Raw genomic sequence first — 17,438 nt, 5'->3', positions numbered from 1 at the left:
AAGCTGAATTGCCAGCTGTTCCAACGTCTTGGGCATTAAAGCATTGCAGACATTACTCTGCAACAATGAGTGCAGCATCATGCGTTAGCTCAATGACACGTCACGTTTGTTTGGAGTTTACCATGTAACTAGAGGATTTCCCTATGAAGCAAATAAAACATTGACCATTTGATTGGCATTGAAGAAATCTAAGAGAAGCTACCACTTCCATTTTGCTAGTTCTTATACGGGGTCGGGGCTTATCTATGCAGATGTGCATGTTGGGATAGCTTGATATGCAACAAGCCTTTGAGTTGATACTGGACAGCATTATGCCCTATGTTTTGCTAGGTTGCAAGCTCAAAGCCATTAGATATTATCCCCAATGGAACATATGGCCAGAGTGTTGCATTTAACTTTGATTGGTTGCAAGTCGGATTTACTGAGTTTGGTTTGGAATTACTTTCCTTTACTGGAGGCTGGTCCGTTATGCATGAATTTTCCTAACTTGTATCTGCACTAGTCGAAATGATCAAAAGGGTGTTCTCAATGATCAAAAGGGTGTTCTCAATTTCTGGCATGGCTTTCACAGCCTCTAACCCTGTGTTTTGACAGGGTAGGGGACCAAATCTGTTGTTGCTTCTTTTTGTGAGATTGTTGCCTTAACACTCAGAATTTCCTTGTAAACAGTGTTAATTATCTATATGAATGGAAGTGCTCCTGCTACTGTGTCTAAAAGAATATAATAGAAATTCAATGGGCTTTTGCAGTTTAGTACTCTCATACCTTTGTTTTTATTGAACATGTATCTAAATGTGCATGATTTTGATGCTGGGGACACGAGAAGCAATTCTATAGAGAGCAAACGAAATACAGAATGTTTGCATGCTTTCATGTGCAGATTTTTTAGTTACCATTTCCATGACATTCTAGATCTTTAGTACCGGCAGAGGTCTGATTAAGAAGATAGTGTTGCATTTTTCAGACTGAATCTGTAGGGATCCGATGGTGTTGGGATGTGGAGCTTGCCCTGTTTGCAAACTTCTTAAACTAATCTACTGTAATGACTCTTTCAGGTTCCTGAAGATCAATCCGGAGGGCAAGGTGCCTGTGTATAACGGTGGTGATGGCAAATGGATTGCTGATTCTGATGTGATCACTCAAGTCATTGAGGAGAAGTACCCAACTCCATCACTTGTGACCCCTCCTGAGTATGCATCAGTGTAAGTTTCTTGACGCCTCATTGCAAAATCCACTTTTGCTTCTCTGAAGTTTAAAAACTTTGCTATTTCTTGCATTTCGAGATCCTTGTTGTGGTCTCATAAGCAGAAATTTTCTTTCGTTTCAGAGATATATTTGGTATGGCGCTGCTAGGTTATATATACTTCTAAAGTCTTTGGGAATTGTGATTGTTAGTAGTTTTGTGACAACTTTTTTGCATGATCTCGTAATAAGGGAGTTGCATTTCTCTGCAGTTAGTTACAATAGAAATTGTTTATCTCTCTTTTCTTGCATGGTCTATTATGCTATTTGAACAGCCTAGTGGTGCTAGTAGTAATAAACTTGCTATCTTCCCTATTTAAAAAGGAAAATAAAAAGAGCTTCTAGAGGCCTTTGGATTTGAAACTTGAGTTGGTTTCATGGACAATTTGGGCATGATTTCCTCTGAATTAAGGTATTTATGCATCTGTAGAGAGTTAGCTACAATAGCATCTGGCAAGTAACTGATTTTGATAACTTAGTGAAATGACTGCAGTAACATGATTTATTTCTGTTTACTAAAAGAACTACAAATTCTGTTTTGATGCCGTCTTGTTTCACCAACAAAGTAGTTTAGTAGTCGTTGTCCATTTCTTTTACCATGTTCTGAGTATGGCTTTTGAATTTGGTTGTGGCCTGTGATAAACAGGGGATCAAAGATCTTCTCCACCTTCGTCACGTTCTTGAAGAGCAAGGATGCCAGCGATGGTTCGGAGAAGGCACTTGTTGACGAGCTGCAGGCACTCGAAGAGCACCTGAAGGCCCATGTAAGTAGGCTGAGCTGTCTCCGCAGTTGATGTGGCAGTTGCTTTCTGCAGTGGAATAGACATAACACATGCTTCCGCAACCATTCCATTATATCCAAGCTTCACTCACCGGCTTCACTATCTCAGCACTCATCCTGTCTGCAATAATTTCATTTTGTCACATCACCTTATCATGCAAGACGTGGGGCCTTTGTTTGTTCAGGCTGAACATTTGGCCTGATCTTGATCTAACGAAACTTTTGCTTGCAGGGACCCTACATCAACGGGGCGAACATCTCCGCCGTCGATCTCAGCCTGGCTCCGAAGCTCTACCACCTCCAGGTCGCCCTGGAGCACTTCAAGGGCTGGAAGGTCCCTGAAACCCTGACCAGCGTCCATGCCTACACCGAGGTAACACACATTACCTTCTTTTGCCGCTTCCAAATCTTTGTCCATAGATGAAGTTGCCGAGGCTCATCACTATGTTCTCCCCTGCACGCAGGCTCTCTTCAGCCGCGAGTCGTTCGTCAAGACCAAGGCGACCAAGGAGAACCTGATCGCCGGGTGGGCGCCGAAAGTGAACCCGTAAGCCCTCCCGCCGCTTGGAGACCCGACCCACCCCCATTGTGTCGGTAGTGATGGGCAGCAGTAGGCCCTGTCTAGGTTGGAATAATTCGAGCCTTGATGTGCTCTGGTTGTCGCAAGCGTGCACTCTGCGTGGACTGTCCCTTGCCTGGCTTGTGTGTGTGGGTGTTATGTGCGTGTTCTGGTGCAAGCAAGGGTGCATGAATTGTGGTGTGAACCTTTTGTCGTATGATGGATAAATAATGGAGCTGCATAAAATTCAGATTTGCCATGCTGTAGAGTGGATGAGCGCATCTGAGGAAGTAACATGTGGTATACGCTGTTTCTTCAGGGCAATGGTGTCTACGATGTGACTCGTGAGATGTGGGCAGGCAGCAGCTTGTTTAACGCTGGAGATGGTGTGGCCATGGATGGATTCCTCCTAATCAAAAGTAATCATTCTCTTCTAGAAAGTAGAAATAAAAGGTTCGGGGTTCGTTAATGGGTACGTTTGTAGGTTTTGTCCCGTCTCTCAACCGTTCCCAGATGCAATGGTTTCGAGAGAAGTGAGAATATTTCAACCCCGAACACATGTCCTGTTTAATTTACAGCCCCCTCACTTGATCTAAAGGTGGTTTTGGCACATGTTGCGGGTATTTTACCGAATTTTGACCAACAAAATTAAAATTGTCCAGAAGAAAAATTGAAAGACGTATGTGAAATCAGCACTGCCATGCTGACCAATCTGCCAAAGTTTCATCAAACCTTTGACAAACAGATTTTGTAAAATGTAGTAATTCAATTTCAGCCATTTTTTCAGTCAGATTTCAACCATGGATGGGGTTCCTAAGAGCATCTCCAACAGGCGCGCGGCAGAGTGGCACGCTAATTTTTTTTTGACAACGCCGAAATAGCATTTTAGCGTGCGCAGGAGGGTGGCTGCTTTAGATGATCTCTAGCAGACCCAGTATAAGTGGTCAAATCCTTATAATTTTTGCGTTTTACAGTTTGGTCGAAAAAAAATGTCCAGAACAGAAACCGTAAAAGTGGTCCAACCCATAAATTTTTTAAGGGCCACCGAAAATGCTCACCCGAAACCCTTATATTTGGAGGTTTGAAGGCCGAACCTAGGGGGGCCCGTACACCGGTCAAACCTCGTCGGAACAAACATGCCGCCGCGGAGTTCGTCAGAATACGCCCTAAACTCGCCGGAATTCATCACCGCACATCGGAAAAGGCCGCTAGACGCGGCAATCGAGCACCGCCGGTTCGAATTGGACGAGCGGAGGTGACGGGGCGTGGCCGGCGAGGCTGGGCGCGGTCGGCCGAGGCGACGGGGCGTGGCTGGCGAGGCTGGGCGCGGCGGCGTGGTGACGGCGTGCGGCCGGCAGGGAGGGAGTGCGGCCAACGGGCGACGGGGCACGGCCGACGGGCGACGGGGCGCGGCCGACGGGGTTGGGCATGACTGGCTGGGGGAGGGGCGGCAGCGGCCGGACCGGAGAAAGGAAATCTTTATCCCAGTTTTACAGTTTATTTTAAAATATTTGTTCGGTCGTAGCTAAAATGAACCCTTAAAATACATTTTTTTGACCCGTATCCTAGTTTTACAGCTAACGATTTTAAGAAGTCTGATAGAGATGCTCTTACTGCAGAATTTAGCGCGCGGCGTAGCGCTTCAACAGGAGCGGTAAAATCCAGCGCACGTTGAAACAACACCTGATCGCCGGGTGGGTACCGAAAGTTAATTCGAGGCATGATGTGCTCTGGTTGTCGCGAGCTTGCACTTGCTGCGTGGACTATCCCCTACCTGGTGTGTGTGTGTGGGTGTTATGTGTGTGTTCTGGTTCTAGCGGGGTTGCAAGTATTGTGGTGTGAACTTCTTTCCGTATGAATGAATAATGGAGCTGCGTAAAATTCAGATTTGCTAGGTCAGGTGTAGTTATGCTGTAGGAGTGGACGAGCGCCTCCGAGGAAGTAACGTGTGGTACGCCGTTTCTTCAGGCCAGTGGTGTTGACTCGTGAGATGGGGCAGGCCGCAGGCAGCAGCTTCTGCATCAGGAGTGGGAAATAATTAACACTGCAAACGTGTGACCATGGGTGAATTCCTCCTAATCAAAAGTAATCATTCTTTTCAAGAAAGCACTTCCTCTGTAAACAAATATAAGAGTGTTTAGATTACTATTTTAATAAGGAACACTTTTATATTTCTTTGCGGAGGGAGTAGAAAATTGCCCCCTCACTTGATTCAACAAATTAAACTTCTCACTCCTTTTTTAAAGTATGCTTGTATTCAAATAACACGAAGTCTTTGACCCGTATAAGGAGACCCTAACACACATATGAAGAAACTGAAAAACAGAGGGCAGCCTGAAACAACCAGTAAAACATGAAGATCTCTGAAGCTCTATGTTCTCATTCCTAAATCTTGTGAGAAGACACCTGCAAAACAAGAATCTGCAACCAAACACAAGCAGGTCATCATCTTCAACCACGGCATAATCGTTGCCACGTTGCTTCCCTTTTTCTTCACACCGGCGCCAAAAAGACAAGGACACACTTGTGCATGCAACACGCTTGCATCAGCCTTCGTCATCTATGGCTTTGAGCACCGCTATATATGCCCCTTCCAGATGGAAGAGAAGAAGGATCTGATTCCGACGCCACGGCGGGGCCAACCGCTCGGACAAAGCAAGGCATCCCTCTAGAGTAGCACAAAGAATGAAGAAGAGCAGTAGCAGAAAATCATACCGATGAGGAGGAAGAGAAATCTCCATCTCCACACAACCACCGTACCTCCCATTTGAGGACCCAACCAGCCAGTGCCGGTTGACCTCCATGCACCATTACCCGTGACCTCAACGAATTAAACTTCCCACTCCCGATGTGTGACCATCAGGCATCAGATTCTTCAACAAATTACTTCAATACCGGATTCGTGTAACTGGCCCCCTCACTTGATCTAAAGGTGGTTTTGGCACATGGGGCAGGTATTTTACCGAATTTTGACCAAAAATTTAATTTGTCCAGAAAAAATGAATAAAGAAACCTTTTTGACAAACAGATTTAAAAAAATGTAGTAATTCAATTTCAGCCATTTTTTGGGTCAAATTTCAACCATGGATGGGTTCCTAATTAACCGTTCTCCGTTAGAAAGAGGCAAAAGGTTCAGGTTCTCGTTTATTGGTAGGCTTACAGGTTTGTCGCGTCCCTGAACAGTTCCCGGATGTAAAGGTTTCCTTCCATCTGAGGAACCGGAAAGATCCGCTAGGATTTTCAGAACCCTTGTCTTGTTTCGGTGAATCGCAGATCCGATTCAACCCTTGCAAACAAATCTCAACCCATTCATATGTTTATCTCATATTTCGTTTTACCTATCTCTACTCCTAATGTCTCAGTTGGTAGGTCGCGTTTCGGGTTTTATTTTCGTCCCACCTCACCCGGTCTTTTTTGGTACTTCTTTGGTACTTCCTCCCACCTCCCGCTCAGCCGCAAAAAACCAAAGAAAACCCCACGATCGAGTCCCACACCCGCCCCCACGCGCCTAACCTCCCGTCGCACCTATCTGTCACGAACGAAAACAAACTAGCAAAAATAAACCGGCGAAAATTAACCAGCGAAAAAAATCACAAACCAACCACCCGCACGTAAGACCGAGGTCTGTTGCCCTCGAGCGAGAAACAGTTGCCCAACTCTGTGCCCTCGTTCGCCGCCGCCGCCCTTCGTCCCCTCACCACCACCGCTAGATCCCTTCGCCGCCGCTCGGTGCCGCCAGCCCCCGACCTCCTCCCCGGCTCCCGGCGCCGCCCGTCCTCCATCTGCTCCCCCGATCCCGGCTAAGCCCGGCCCCCACCTTCTCTCTCACTCTCGGCGGCGATCCCCGTGGTGTCCCCGGATCGGAGGCCGTCGAGGATGTAGAGCGCCGGGAGCGCGGCGCCGACGAGGAACCCCCCATGATGTGCGCGGCGAGGAGGAGGCGCTCGGCGCCGACGAGCAGATGCAGGCGCAGATCGAGCGGGTACTGCCGCCGCGCACCGGCAAGTGCAGGTACCTGCCTGCCCGCCCGTTTCTTCCTCTCAACGCGAGACTGGAGGCTGATCTTGGCGGTGAGGAGACGGTGGCGGCGCCGACGAACTGTCCCCCTTGGCACCGTTGCCGCTGGGCACCGAGACAAAGGAGTGCTGGATGCCAACGCCTCGAGGCCTGCCTCAAGTACAGATCATCAGCGGCAAATATTCAATCAACATACGACCACTGAGGGGATCCATCGGTGGTATTCCTATTGCTCTCGCAGTCTCTACATTTCATCCTTTTTTGGATTTTGCGATCTTTTCAAATAAGAGATGGGCAACAATGCTTTTTCTCCATGCTAGCAGTATGAATGATGAAGGAGAAGAGCAAAGAACACAAATCTTCCCCACGGCTATTGATTTTATGCACATCGGCTGCATCATGTGATATGGTAAACCAACAGAGGTATGTGGATAATCCAAACTGCTTATTTTTCGTCCGACACCGCCCCACCTTCAGTGACCTGATTGCTAGCAAAATGTCACAACAGGTTTGTTTCGAAGTATCAGTTCAAAATATGGCGATTGAATAAAAAACACTATCTTATTTTTTATCTCACGGATCATACTTTAAAGTTAATAATTTTTATAATGCTCCGTAATAGATTCGTGTTGGTTGTGTAATTCTTGAGTGAGTTACATGTTCTCTCCATCACCCCCTTTATTTTTTGCAAATCAATTGCCTTCTTCATGTGTTTCAGCTGCTAGGACTGAAGGCCGAAGTAATGTATGTTTAATCTCAGCAATTTAGTTATAAGTCTAATTAATTCATACCATCTCTGAAACATTCAGTTCTAATTGGTTGCATACTTGCCAAAGATCGTATGACACAATAGCCATGGACGCCACATCAGCTTGGGAACATGGCCACAACAGATTGGTATCTTCTCTTCTGAAATTGGTTGCATACTTGCCAAAGGTCGCATGACTCAGCAGCCATGGACGCCACATCTGCCTGGGAATGTGGCCGCAACAGATTGGTATCTTCTTTTCTGAAATCCAATAGCAGCCGTCCATTTGTTTGCTGATATGCCTGACTGAATTTGCAAAGAGTTATCAAGTCTGTATTTGCGAGAGTTTCTCATTGTCTGATTGACGTGACTATCAAGTATTTGTTGGATGGCAACTCTAAGCTGCATGTTCATTGGGAGAATCATGATGAATCTTTGATGAACACTGTCAAAGATGAAAAGGCGAATTCTTCGATTCCCCGGGCTGTCAGGGATTTTGTACTTCCAGCAGGTTTTCTAGGTGAATGTTGGCATCCCCGTGTGGTTTGGTTATGCATCGATGCATTGCTTTTGCTCTTTGTCATGGAGTACTAACTGTGGAGGTTCAGGTTTACAATCTTAGAAATGCAGTGATTGATGTGTTTTCTAATCCTAATGCAGCAAACAAATTGTTTTGCAAGTTATGTACTTTAATTATCTGTATCTTACCATTCTTACCAAGTACTGTCAAATGTACAGCTTGATTTTGCATATGTATTTCCCTCAGTTTCTTGTAGGTTCCTGCATAAGAGGTCATTATTGCAGAGTTGGAGACTGACACTATGTTTATCAGGTAATCGTTTGAAACTATATACCACTTCAACCTATAACTCTTTGTTGTCCCTCTTTATATTCCAGAATTTGTTTCGCATGATTACCTGCAGTACATGCTATTGGAATTCCCAACAAACTTGACAGGATGGATTAGTCACACGTTGGTTACATCAAGTCTTCTAAAGGTATCCCGTAATCTATTAATCAAGATGTTTGCAGAACTAAATAATGTTGTAGTGACTGAACGTTTACCTGATAAATTAAATTCAGTAAGTATATCATTTACAGTAGCATCTTATTCTTATGTGATGTAATATATGATCATATGGATTGCAGTATTTGATAGCTCCAAAATAACTTCAAGATTTTGCCACGTGCTCTCAAACAATCGTAGTCCGAACATTTGGTGGCCAGTTGCTGCTATCTCTACTCTGCTTCGTCCTTTCGTAATGGCAATAAGAAATCTTGATTGCTGCCGACATGAAATTCTAACTGAATTTGTTATTCAGCGGGCCAATCCAACATCTTTTTGTACTGTATTTGCATGTTTCAGGATAATTTGGTGGCAAAAGAGCTACGTCGTTTCTCACTAGACCAACAGACAATAGTTGTGATACCTTTGCATTTATATAGTACCATATTTACTCATCTGTATACACTGTTCCTTTCATTCCTCACACCACAAGTATCTAACGGCCGGATAGGTCCAATCCAGCCGAGACACATATATTCCAGTCCAACATACTCCCTCCATCCAAAAAAGCTTGTCCCAAGCTTTTTCGGATGGAGGGAATATATAGTCCAGTCACACATGCTCTAACGTGATTTCACGAGAGACAGTTAGGCCAGCAACGGTATATCCGTAAAGAATAGCGACAGCTAAAGGAAACCATTCAGCAGGTAAGAATGAGATAGACTTTTCAGTGCCAGGCAACCATTGCGCTGTAGAGAAGTGGAACAACATTCATGGTACTGCTATTGTTAATCGAAAGAACTTTCTTTTGTTAACATGGTACCCACTAACGTGTGCATATGCATTTTTCTCCTGTAGTCCTAGAGGGATAAAGACACATATAATTACGATGGAGGTGACAGGCCTGAAAATGTGAGAATTGAAGCAATATATTCCCTTGTATATATGTTTTCTCTTTTGAAATATCTCAATAGTTTTCCAATTTGTTTCCTGTAAATCTCATATTTTAATACTCCTTAGACCTTAGTAATGCATAGGTGTAATATTTGTTGATATTGCAATTTTGAAGGATCTGCTTTTCTTGTATAGATCTATTTTTTTTAATCTTGAAGGCAGTACAAGAGGCCCTAATGGCATATATACAGTACTAACAGGAATATCCTGCCTTCACTGCATCGGTGGATCACGCGGAATCTCTGGGCACATGGAGCATTGCCAAAACCAGCGCCAGGGTGGCGCTCAGCTGACCCCCCGACGTTGGTTCCACAAAAACACATGGGGAGGGGAACTATATGTTACAATCTGAAAATGGCTAAGGAGACATCAGATCTACCTTCTTGGCTCGGAGGGTGTCATAGGTGGCGCACAACTCCCCCCTATCGACAGAAACACATGGGGAGGGGAACAAAACGGAGAGCGGGGCGGTTGGCGGGGGACTCCTCGGCGGTCCGTGGGGAAATACAATGTGAAGAAGAGAGTGCGACATGACAAAGGTGAGATGGGCGTTATCTGGTTTCAATGGAGAGGGCTCCAGTGAAAAATGTCCCGCTATGGCGGGAAACGAGCGGGGAGGTGAGGGTTCGGCAGGGAAGGAGAAGGGTGCGTCGTGGGTGTTTTTTTTAATTTGTTCGGTCCGCGCATGTTAGAGATAACATGGCAGATAGTCTGGATAACCATATTTCTTCCTCACATATGGATATGCATGGATTTGAAGATACCCTATTCTCCAGACGGTTGAATTTTGGGGATCCTGTTAGATGTCCGTTTGATGTACGTTCACACTCGAAAGTAGGAGGGAGAAATGAGCTTCCACTTTAGAATTTAATTATTTTTTTGATTTATTTATATGCATTGTAGCCCGTAGCAATGCACGGGCGTTCTACTGGACTGACATAAAGTCAGTGAGTTCAAAATTTCCATGTTTAGTTTTGACTGATGTTAGGGTTCTTCATTGAGTTTTGTTCCAGGTATTTACCTAGATCCTTGAGATGCTATTCGTATTGGCCTGAATGCAGTTGAGTTCTGAATCATAAACAAGCTGGGAGATTTGTCTTCCACATAGTAGGTGCTGATGCTTATGATTTTCTTCAAAAAAGATATGGGAAAGGCTAACCCAATATTTTAGTTTTCATTATGAGGACCATGTACATAATCGACCATATAGTTCAAGAAAGATCTATCGATGAAGGTTTGTTTGAGTTCCACTATTTCAGTTCACACATGTACATGTTCTGTATTTTTTGCAGTTTTTAGTGCATGCTCGGAGAACAAGATAAGAGGAGAGGCTTGAATCTTGAGATGACAAGGGTAGTCACCTGCTGCGACTAAAGGTTCAGTTTCATACTTCTGATGATATTGTTTGGATTATTGCCCTTGTACTATTCTTTTTAGTACGTACTAAAATATCTTGTTGTACGAAAATCTGATTTCTACTAAAACTTTGTCAAGTGGCACATTTTTCTTGTACTAATATCTGCATTTTTTACTGATTACTGAAATGTACCTTGTAACTAAAACTTCATAGGAAGGAGGTCAATGAAGCAAAATGCACGAAAAGGAAGGAGCAGCGCCACAGGGACGATGTTGTCGGCAGCGCTTTGGAAGGATTCGCTCCAGAGAAGTTACGGTAGTCGGCCATCGCCCAGGGGAAGCAGGGAGGATGTCGTTCGAAACGCCTGGGTCTAGAGGAGTGTGTCCAGGTGGTGGCCGAGGATGGCGACGAGCAATTGGGTTGGGCATTTATCAACGTGATGGCGTCGTTGCTCAAGGTACCAACATCCTTGTTTTGACCCAATGTTTCTTGGCTAACTGTGCATGGCTGGTACTATTTCGTGCATATGGGGGACGGCTCATGCCATCCACTTCCAAAGCAATAAGGTAGCCATCCATGTCACTGTCGCTTGCTATTAGTTTTTTTTTTTGGATTCCATAGGTGTTCCTTAATGCATCAATCATTTTCAATTAGGACGGGAGTTTGAAAAATGTTGTAATATTATCGCCATTTTTTTAAACTACAAAAGTCCAAAGATTATAAGCATGATCTTTTATTTTTCATGTTGCTCTACCTCTAGTGTCAAATCATAGGGACTTTTATCACATATGCTAATTTATCCTTGATGGCAAATAATCCGAACAAAATATTCGGAAGTAATGGAGGCCTCGCTAGAGTAAGGGGAAAAATTGTGGGAGTAGACACACATCATGTAGGCGAGACGACAGAGTTTGTGGTTGTACTGGCCATGAGTGGGCATAAACCACTTTACACTAATTACTTTACATTAATATTGTTGTTTGCAGACTTGAAAGGAGAAAATATTGGCAAAAAGTCCCTCAAAATTTGTAGTCTGGGTGTAGAAGGTTTGGGGATTTTGAGCCGGATGGGCCATTGATGGTTGCGGTTGGCTTGGACAGGGAATGTAGAGATAGTAAGTGAAGAGGAGCAGGAGAACGAAGACGAAGAAGAATAGTGGTTTATAGGTAGAAAAAAATTAAGAATGTTGCTTAATGTGCATGAGGATCCAAACAATGTATATTTGACACGATTAAAGTTGACTCATGTCGAGCCTCGGGATGGTGGTGGAGCGGTCATGGTGGACGGTTATTATGCAAGAATTTGTTAAACGCATCAAATAGATATTAATTTGTAACAAATTTTTAGTTTGATCATCGCACTATATGTATGCATTGTCAAATTGCCTTTTATTAACAGTTTACAATGTAAGTGAAGTGGACTTAAATTATTACTCGATTATACCTGTGCTATCTTTTTTTTACATGCATTATGTTTACATAATTCAAGCAAAACATTTCAAGAGCCCGTGGCAACGCACGGGCATTATACTAGTATGTTTTAGTGTTTCAATGAAACATTTGCCGTCTGTCGTTGCTCCACTTAGCCATTCTGTGTTGCTTCTCAAATTCAAGCGATTCATCGTCAATGTTCTATTTGCTTTCCACGATAGTACGAAAATACTCTAAATATAAATAAAGAAGTGCTGAAAACCGGATGAATCAAAAAAGTGAGACAAAACTTAGAAAACAATTCAGCTCAGACCCCCAACGTGGAGGGTAACTGGAAAAAAAAATCGTGGCGTAGCCTCAACTATTTAAATAAAAACATTTAAAAAAATGAAACTCAAAAAAAGATACGTGCATGTGAGAGCAAAATACCTCTGGGCCTCTATTTACTACTTATAAAAGACCAAACATGATGGAACCGATGGACTCATGAGAAGGAACATGTGGATCCGGTGTACTCTGTTCATCGCATACGAGAAGATCTAGCCTTGCTAGATATACCAGCTGCACAAGCTACTATACTGCCAGGGCACGGTTGGCGCCCCCCTGATATTGGGTTCATCAAGATCAATGTTGATGGTGCTATAAGTTCTGAAGCAGGACTCGCTGGTGCCGGCGTTGTTGCTCGTTCTTCTATGGCATTGATCGCTTCATGATGCAAACCACATGTGGGAGTTACAGACCCACTCATTGCCGAAGCCTTATCACTAAGGGGGGGAGTTCTCTTTGCTCGCTTGCGAGGATTCTCACACGTGATAATGGAAACCGACTGCTTGGAGATTGTGAATCTCTGAAACACTCACCACAACTCTCGTTCGGTTGTGGCCCCTTTACTTGTAGAGATTGGAGAGCATGCTTTGTTTTTTGATTCCTTTGTTATTCAACATGTATACAGGTCAGCTAATATCCCGGCCCACCTTTGTGCGAAGCGTGCCAGCTCGCTGATGGTGACCGAGAGTTGGCTCGACTCTGAACCCTCGTTCCCGATCAGTAGCCTGATGGCTGATGATCCCAGGAGCTCTTTTGTTTGAATAAAGCTCTCATGATTTCCCGCAAAAAAAAGACCAAACATGATCTTCTCTAAACACACCCCATAAATGTACACGGACCCATTACCGTCTAATGATTAGGCCTACTAAACTTAATCGAGCGGCTAGACTTAGCCTAATACATTATCTGTGTGCAGTTTGTAATTTACATTGACTGACCGTACTCCGCCGCAGAGGAAAATAACATACTCCACGCCCCACGTCCTACAATCACGCACACACACACAAAAAAAGAAAAATCATCCATCAAGAGACCGAAACCACGCAGACGAGGAGTCGTCTTCAATCTCAACCGCCACGGCGATGAACTTCTCCGACTGGGCCACTCGATTACAAGTTCATCATACGCTTTTATTTCTGAGCTTGAGATGTTACGGACCAATGCTAAGATATTACGAGGTGTGCAAAACTCAGTAAGTGTTAAACCAAAGACGCCTCCGCTAGGTTTCTCAAAGGTTTATGTAGATGCTGCAGTCTCAAGGGGTCATAACAAAGGTGCTGCTGCGGCGGTTTAATCACAAACTTGGCAGACCCATTTTAATCGCAAGCAAACCCATCAACCATGGATCAGTAGCAAAGATTTCGAATGTAGCTTGGGTGTTTGATCTTTTTTTCTCGTTTCTGGTTTATGTGCACTGTACTACCTATGTCATGATACCTAAGATGTTGAATACAATTGGATTATTTTCTTCCGGCTTTGTGGGTTCAAGCAATTTAAAAGCTGTACCATCTTCTCTTGTCAGCCTGCCATGCTTGAGATGTTTGAAGGACACTCACATTACATTTCAAATATTTCATTCAATTGCTGTCTCACAACTACTCATTCTGAAACTTCACACCATGAAAGCATCCTTTTCATTTTAGTGTCAATCATGTATGTGCTGCTATCAATTTTGTGCATGAAATAGTATGATGCTATGGGAAGTATGGTTGTGGTGGGGTACCATATATGAAGTCATGTTTGAGTGTGAATCCATCAAGCATCCTACCGACTGACCCCTTAAATATGTCATGTTTCTGGTGCAACAGCAATGGAGGTGGTAGGAACCAGATCCCTACCAGGGCGTGGTCTCAGGTTGTAGGGATGGAAGGAGGGATGGTGTGGAGGAAGGCGTGGTCGCCGGCGCTGGGGTGCCTTCGTTGCGTGCGCGCGAGAGACAGAGGGCGCAGGGGCGGCGGCTAGGGTTAGGTCTCCCGGCTCCCTAAGGAAGCCGAGCAAATATGATTGCTTCTTGCTTAATCCCAAAACGGGTCCTTGCACGAGTTTATATAATCCTCCTAATAAGATAATTGGGCTAAGCCTCTAATAACGATAAGGTAAACCGGACCACAACTAACTGGGCTAATCCCCTAATATGTTGGTCATAACATCTCTCCTTGCCTGCACAAATAGCTCATCCTCGAGCTGGAAGGCGGGGCAGATCAACAGTCGCCAAACACCTCTGCCTCAACTGGGACGGTTGGGCGCCGAGCCCGACAGCGACGGGTCCTCCTCAATGTAGTCTGCAACCTCCAGGTAGAAGAGTCGTGGGCAGACGTGGCCCGATACGTAGGGCTCGTCGCAGTTGAAGCACAGCCCTTGGTGGCGACGCTCGAGTTGCTCGGTCGGGGTGAGCCGGCGGAACGGGCGTGCCGCCTGCGCGGGAACTTCCGGCCAGGGTGGCGGCCCGGGGCGGTGGCGCCTGCTGGATGGCCACCGTGCAACGCTCGAATGCGCGGGCGTAGTACATGGCCGTCTGGAGGTCCTGTGGCCTGCTCATCTCCACGTCCACGCAGATGTGGTCCGGTAGGCCGCCAACAAAGAGCTCAGCCCGCTGACGAGCCGAAACGCCGGGGGCGTGGCATGCTAGTGCCTGGAAGCGGTCGGTGAAGTTTGCACCGAGGTGAGGAACGGAAGACGCCCAAGCTCCGCCAGACGGCTCCCGCGTATAGGCGGATCGAAGCGCAAGAGGCACAATTCATGGAAGCGCTCCCATGGTGGCATGCCGCCCTCGTCCTGTTCGAGGGCGTAGTACCACGTCTGCGCGACTCCTCGGAGATGATACGAGGTGATCCAGGTGCGGTCGGGCACGAGTGTGCGCTGTCCCCTGAAAAATTGGTCGCATTGGTTGAGCCAATTTAGGGGGTTGACGGTGCCGTCGTAGGTCGTGAACTCCAGCTTGGAAAATCTCGGCGGCATCTGGACGTGGATGACGGGAGGGTGCGCCTCGTCAGCACGGCGCAGCAAGGATGACGGGGCCGAGTGAAGGAAATATGCCCTAGAGGCAATAATGAAGTTGTTATTTGTATTTCCTTGTTACATGATAAATTTTTATTGTTCATGCTAGAATTGTATTAACCGGAGATACATGTGTGGATACATAGACAAAGCACAGTGTCCCTCGTAAGCCTCTACCAGACTAGCTCATTAATCGAAGATGGTTAAATTTCCTAGCCATAAACATGTGTTGTCATTTGATGAACGGGATCACATCATTAGGAGAATGATGTGATGGACAAGGCCCATCCATTAGCTTAGCATGTTGATCGTTTAGTTTTATTGCTATTGCTTTCTTCATGTCAAATACATATTCCTTCGACTATGAGATTATGCAACTCCCGGATACCAGAGGAATACCTTGTATGCTATCAAACATCACAAGGTAACTGGGTGATTATAAAGATGCTCTATAGGTATCTCCGAAGGTGTTTGTTGGGTTGCCATAGATCGAGATTAGGATTTGTCACTCCGAGTATCGGAGAGGTATCTCTGGGCCCTCTCGGTAATGCACATCATAATAAGCCTTGCAAGCAATGTGACTATTGAGTTAGTTGCGGGATGATGCATTAGAGAACGAGCAAAAAGACTTGCCGGTAACGAGATTGAACTAGGTATGAAGATACCGACGATCGAATCTCGGGCAAGTAACATATCGATGACAAAGGGAATAACGTATGTTGTCATTACGGTATGACCGATAAAGATCTTCATAAAATATGTCGGAACCAATATGAGCATCCAGGTTCCACTATTGGTTATTGACCGGAAAGGTGTCTCGGTCATGTCTACATAGTTCTCGAACCCGTAGGGTCCGCACGCTTAACGTTCGATGACGATTTTGTATTATATGAGTTATGTGATTTGGTGACCGAATGTTATTCGGAGTCCCGAATGAGATCACAGACATGACGAGGAGTCTCAAAATGGTTGAGAGGTAAAGATTCATATATAGGACGATAGTATTTGGACACCGGAAGTGTTCCGGGGGTACCGGTACGTATCGGGTCACCGGAAGGGGTTCCGGGCAACCCCGACAAGCTATATGGGCCTAATGGGCCAAGAGAGGGACAAACCAGCCCCAAAAGGTGAAGGAAATATGCCCTAGAGGCAATAATAAAGTTATTATTTATTTCCTTATTTCATGATAAATGTTTATTATTCATGCTAGAATTGTATTAACCGGAAACATGATACATGTGTGAATACATAGACAAACATATAGTCACTAGTATGCCTCTACTTGACTAGCTCATTAATCAAAGATGGTTATGTTTCCTAACCATAGACATGTGTTGTCATTTGATTAATGGGATCACATCATTAGGAGAATAATGTGATTGACATGACCCATTCCGTTAGCCTAGCACTTGATCGTTTAGTATGTTGCTATTGCTTTCTTCATGACTTATACATGTTCCTGTAACTATGAGAATTATGCAACTCCCGTTTACCGGAGGAACACTTTGGGTACTACCAAACGTCACAACATAACTGGATGATTATAAAGGAGTACTACAGGTGTCTCCGAAGGTACATGTTGAGTTGGCGTATTTCGAGATTAGGTTTTGTCACTCCGATTGTCGGAGAGGTATCTCTGGGCCCTCTCGGTAATGCACATCACTATAAGCCTTGCAAGCAATGTGACCAATGAGTTGGTTACGGGATGATGCATTACGTAACGAGTAAAGAGACTTGCCGGTAACGAGATTGAACTAGGTATTGGATACCGACGATCAAATCTCGGGCAAGTAACATACCGATGACAAAGGGAACAACGTATGTTGTTATGCGGTTTGACCGATAAAGATCTTCGTAGAATATGTAGGAACCAATATGGGCATCCAGGTTCCGCTATTGGTTATTGACCGAGAATAGTTCTAGGTCATGTCTACATAGTTCTCGAACCCGTAGGGTCCGAACGCTTAATGTTACGATGACAGTTATATTATGAGTTTATGAGTTTTGATGTACCGAAGAA

The 17,438-nt window shown here is 44.9% G+C and overlaps 1 protein-coding gene and 1 long non-coding RNA gene across 10 annotated transcripts in view; both read left to right on the top strand.

Moving 5' to 3' along the window:
• Positions 1-2,841, top strand: part of LOC119318465 (probable glutathione S-transferase DHAR1, cytosolic) — a 5,002-nt gene extending 2,161 nt beyond the window's left edge. The window contains exons 3-6 of the mRNA XM_037593028.1: positions 1,056-1,202; positions 1,889-2,006; positions 2,256-2,396; positions 2,488-2,841. Of these exons, the coding sequence (XP_037448925.1) occupies positions 1,056-1,202; positions 1,889-2,006; positions 2,256-2,396; positions 2,488-2,574 (493 nt within the window). The 3' untranslated portion in view covers positions 2,575-2,841. The remainder of the gene's footprint in view (positions 1-1,055; positions 1,203-1,888; positions 2,007-2,255; positions 2,397-2,487) is intronic.
• Positions 2,842-6,205: 3,364 nt separating this feature from the next.
• On the top strand, positions 6,206-12,095 carry LOC119318436. Of its 9 annotated transcripts, none has more exons than XR_005154126.1 (9): positions 6,206-6,819; positions 6,923-7,867; positions 8,114-8,179; positions 8,271-8,345; positions 9,499-9,846; positions 10,321-10,414; positions 10,600-10,683; positions 10,878-11,121; positions 11,651-12,095. It is a non-coding gene; the product is annotated as an uncharacterized LOC119318436 (long non-coding RNA). The 9 variants fall into 9 exon arrangements; XR_005154119.1 differs by lacking the exon at positions 9,499-9,846 and adding an exon at positions 9,212-9,265; XR_005154121.1 differs by lacking the exon at positions 9,499-9,846 and adding an exon at positions 9,212-9,265 and having other exon boundaries at positions 6,920-7,867.
• The last annotated feature ends 5,343 nt before the right edge of the window (positions 12,096-17,438 follow it).

This window comes from Triticum dicoccoides, chromosome 1B (genome assembly GCF_002162155.2).
Source record: "Triticum dicoccoides isolate Atlit2015 ecotype Zavitan chromosome 1B, WEW_v2.0, whole genome shotgun sequence".
Taxonomy (NCBI): domain Eukaryota; kingdom Viridiplantae; phylum Streptophyta; class Magnoliopsida; order Poales; family Poaceae; genus Triticum; species Triticum dicoccoides.
The sequence above is the reverse complement of the archived record's forward strand: the minus strand, read 5'-3'. Positions and strand labels throughout refer to the sequence as shown.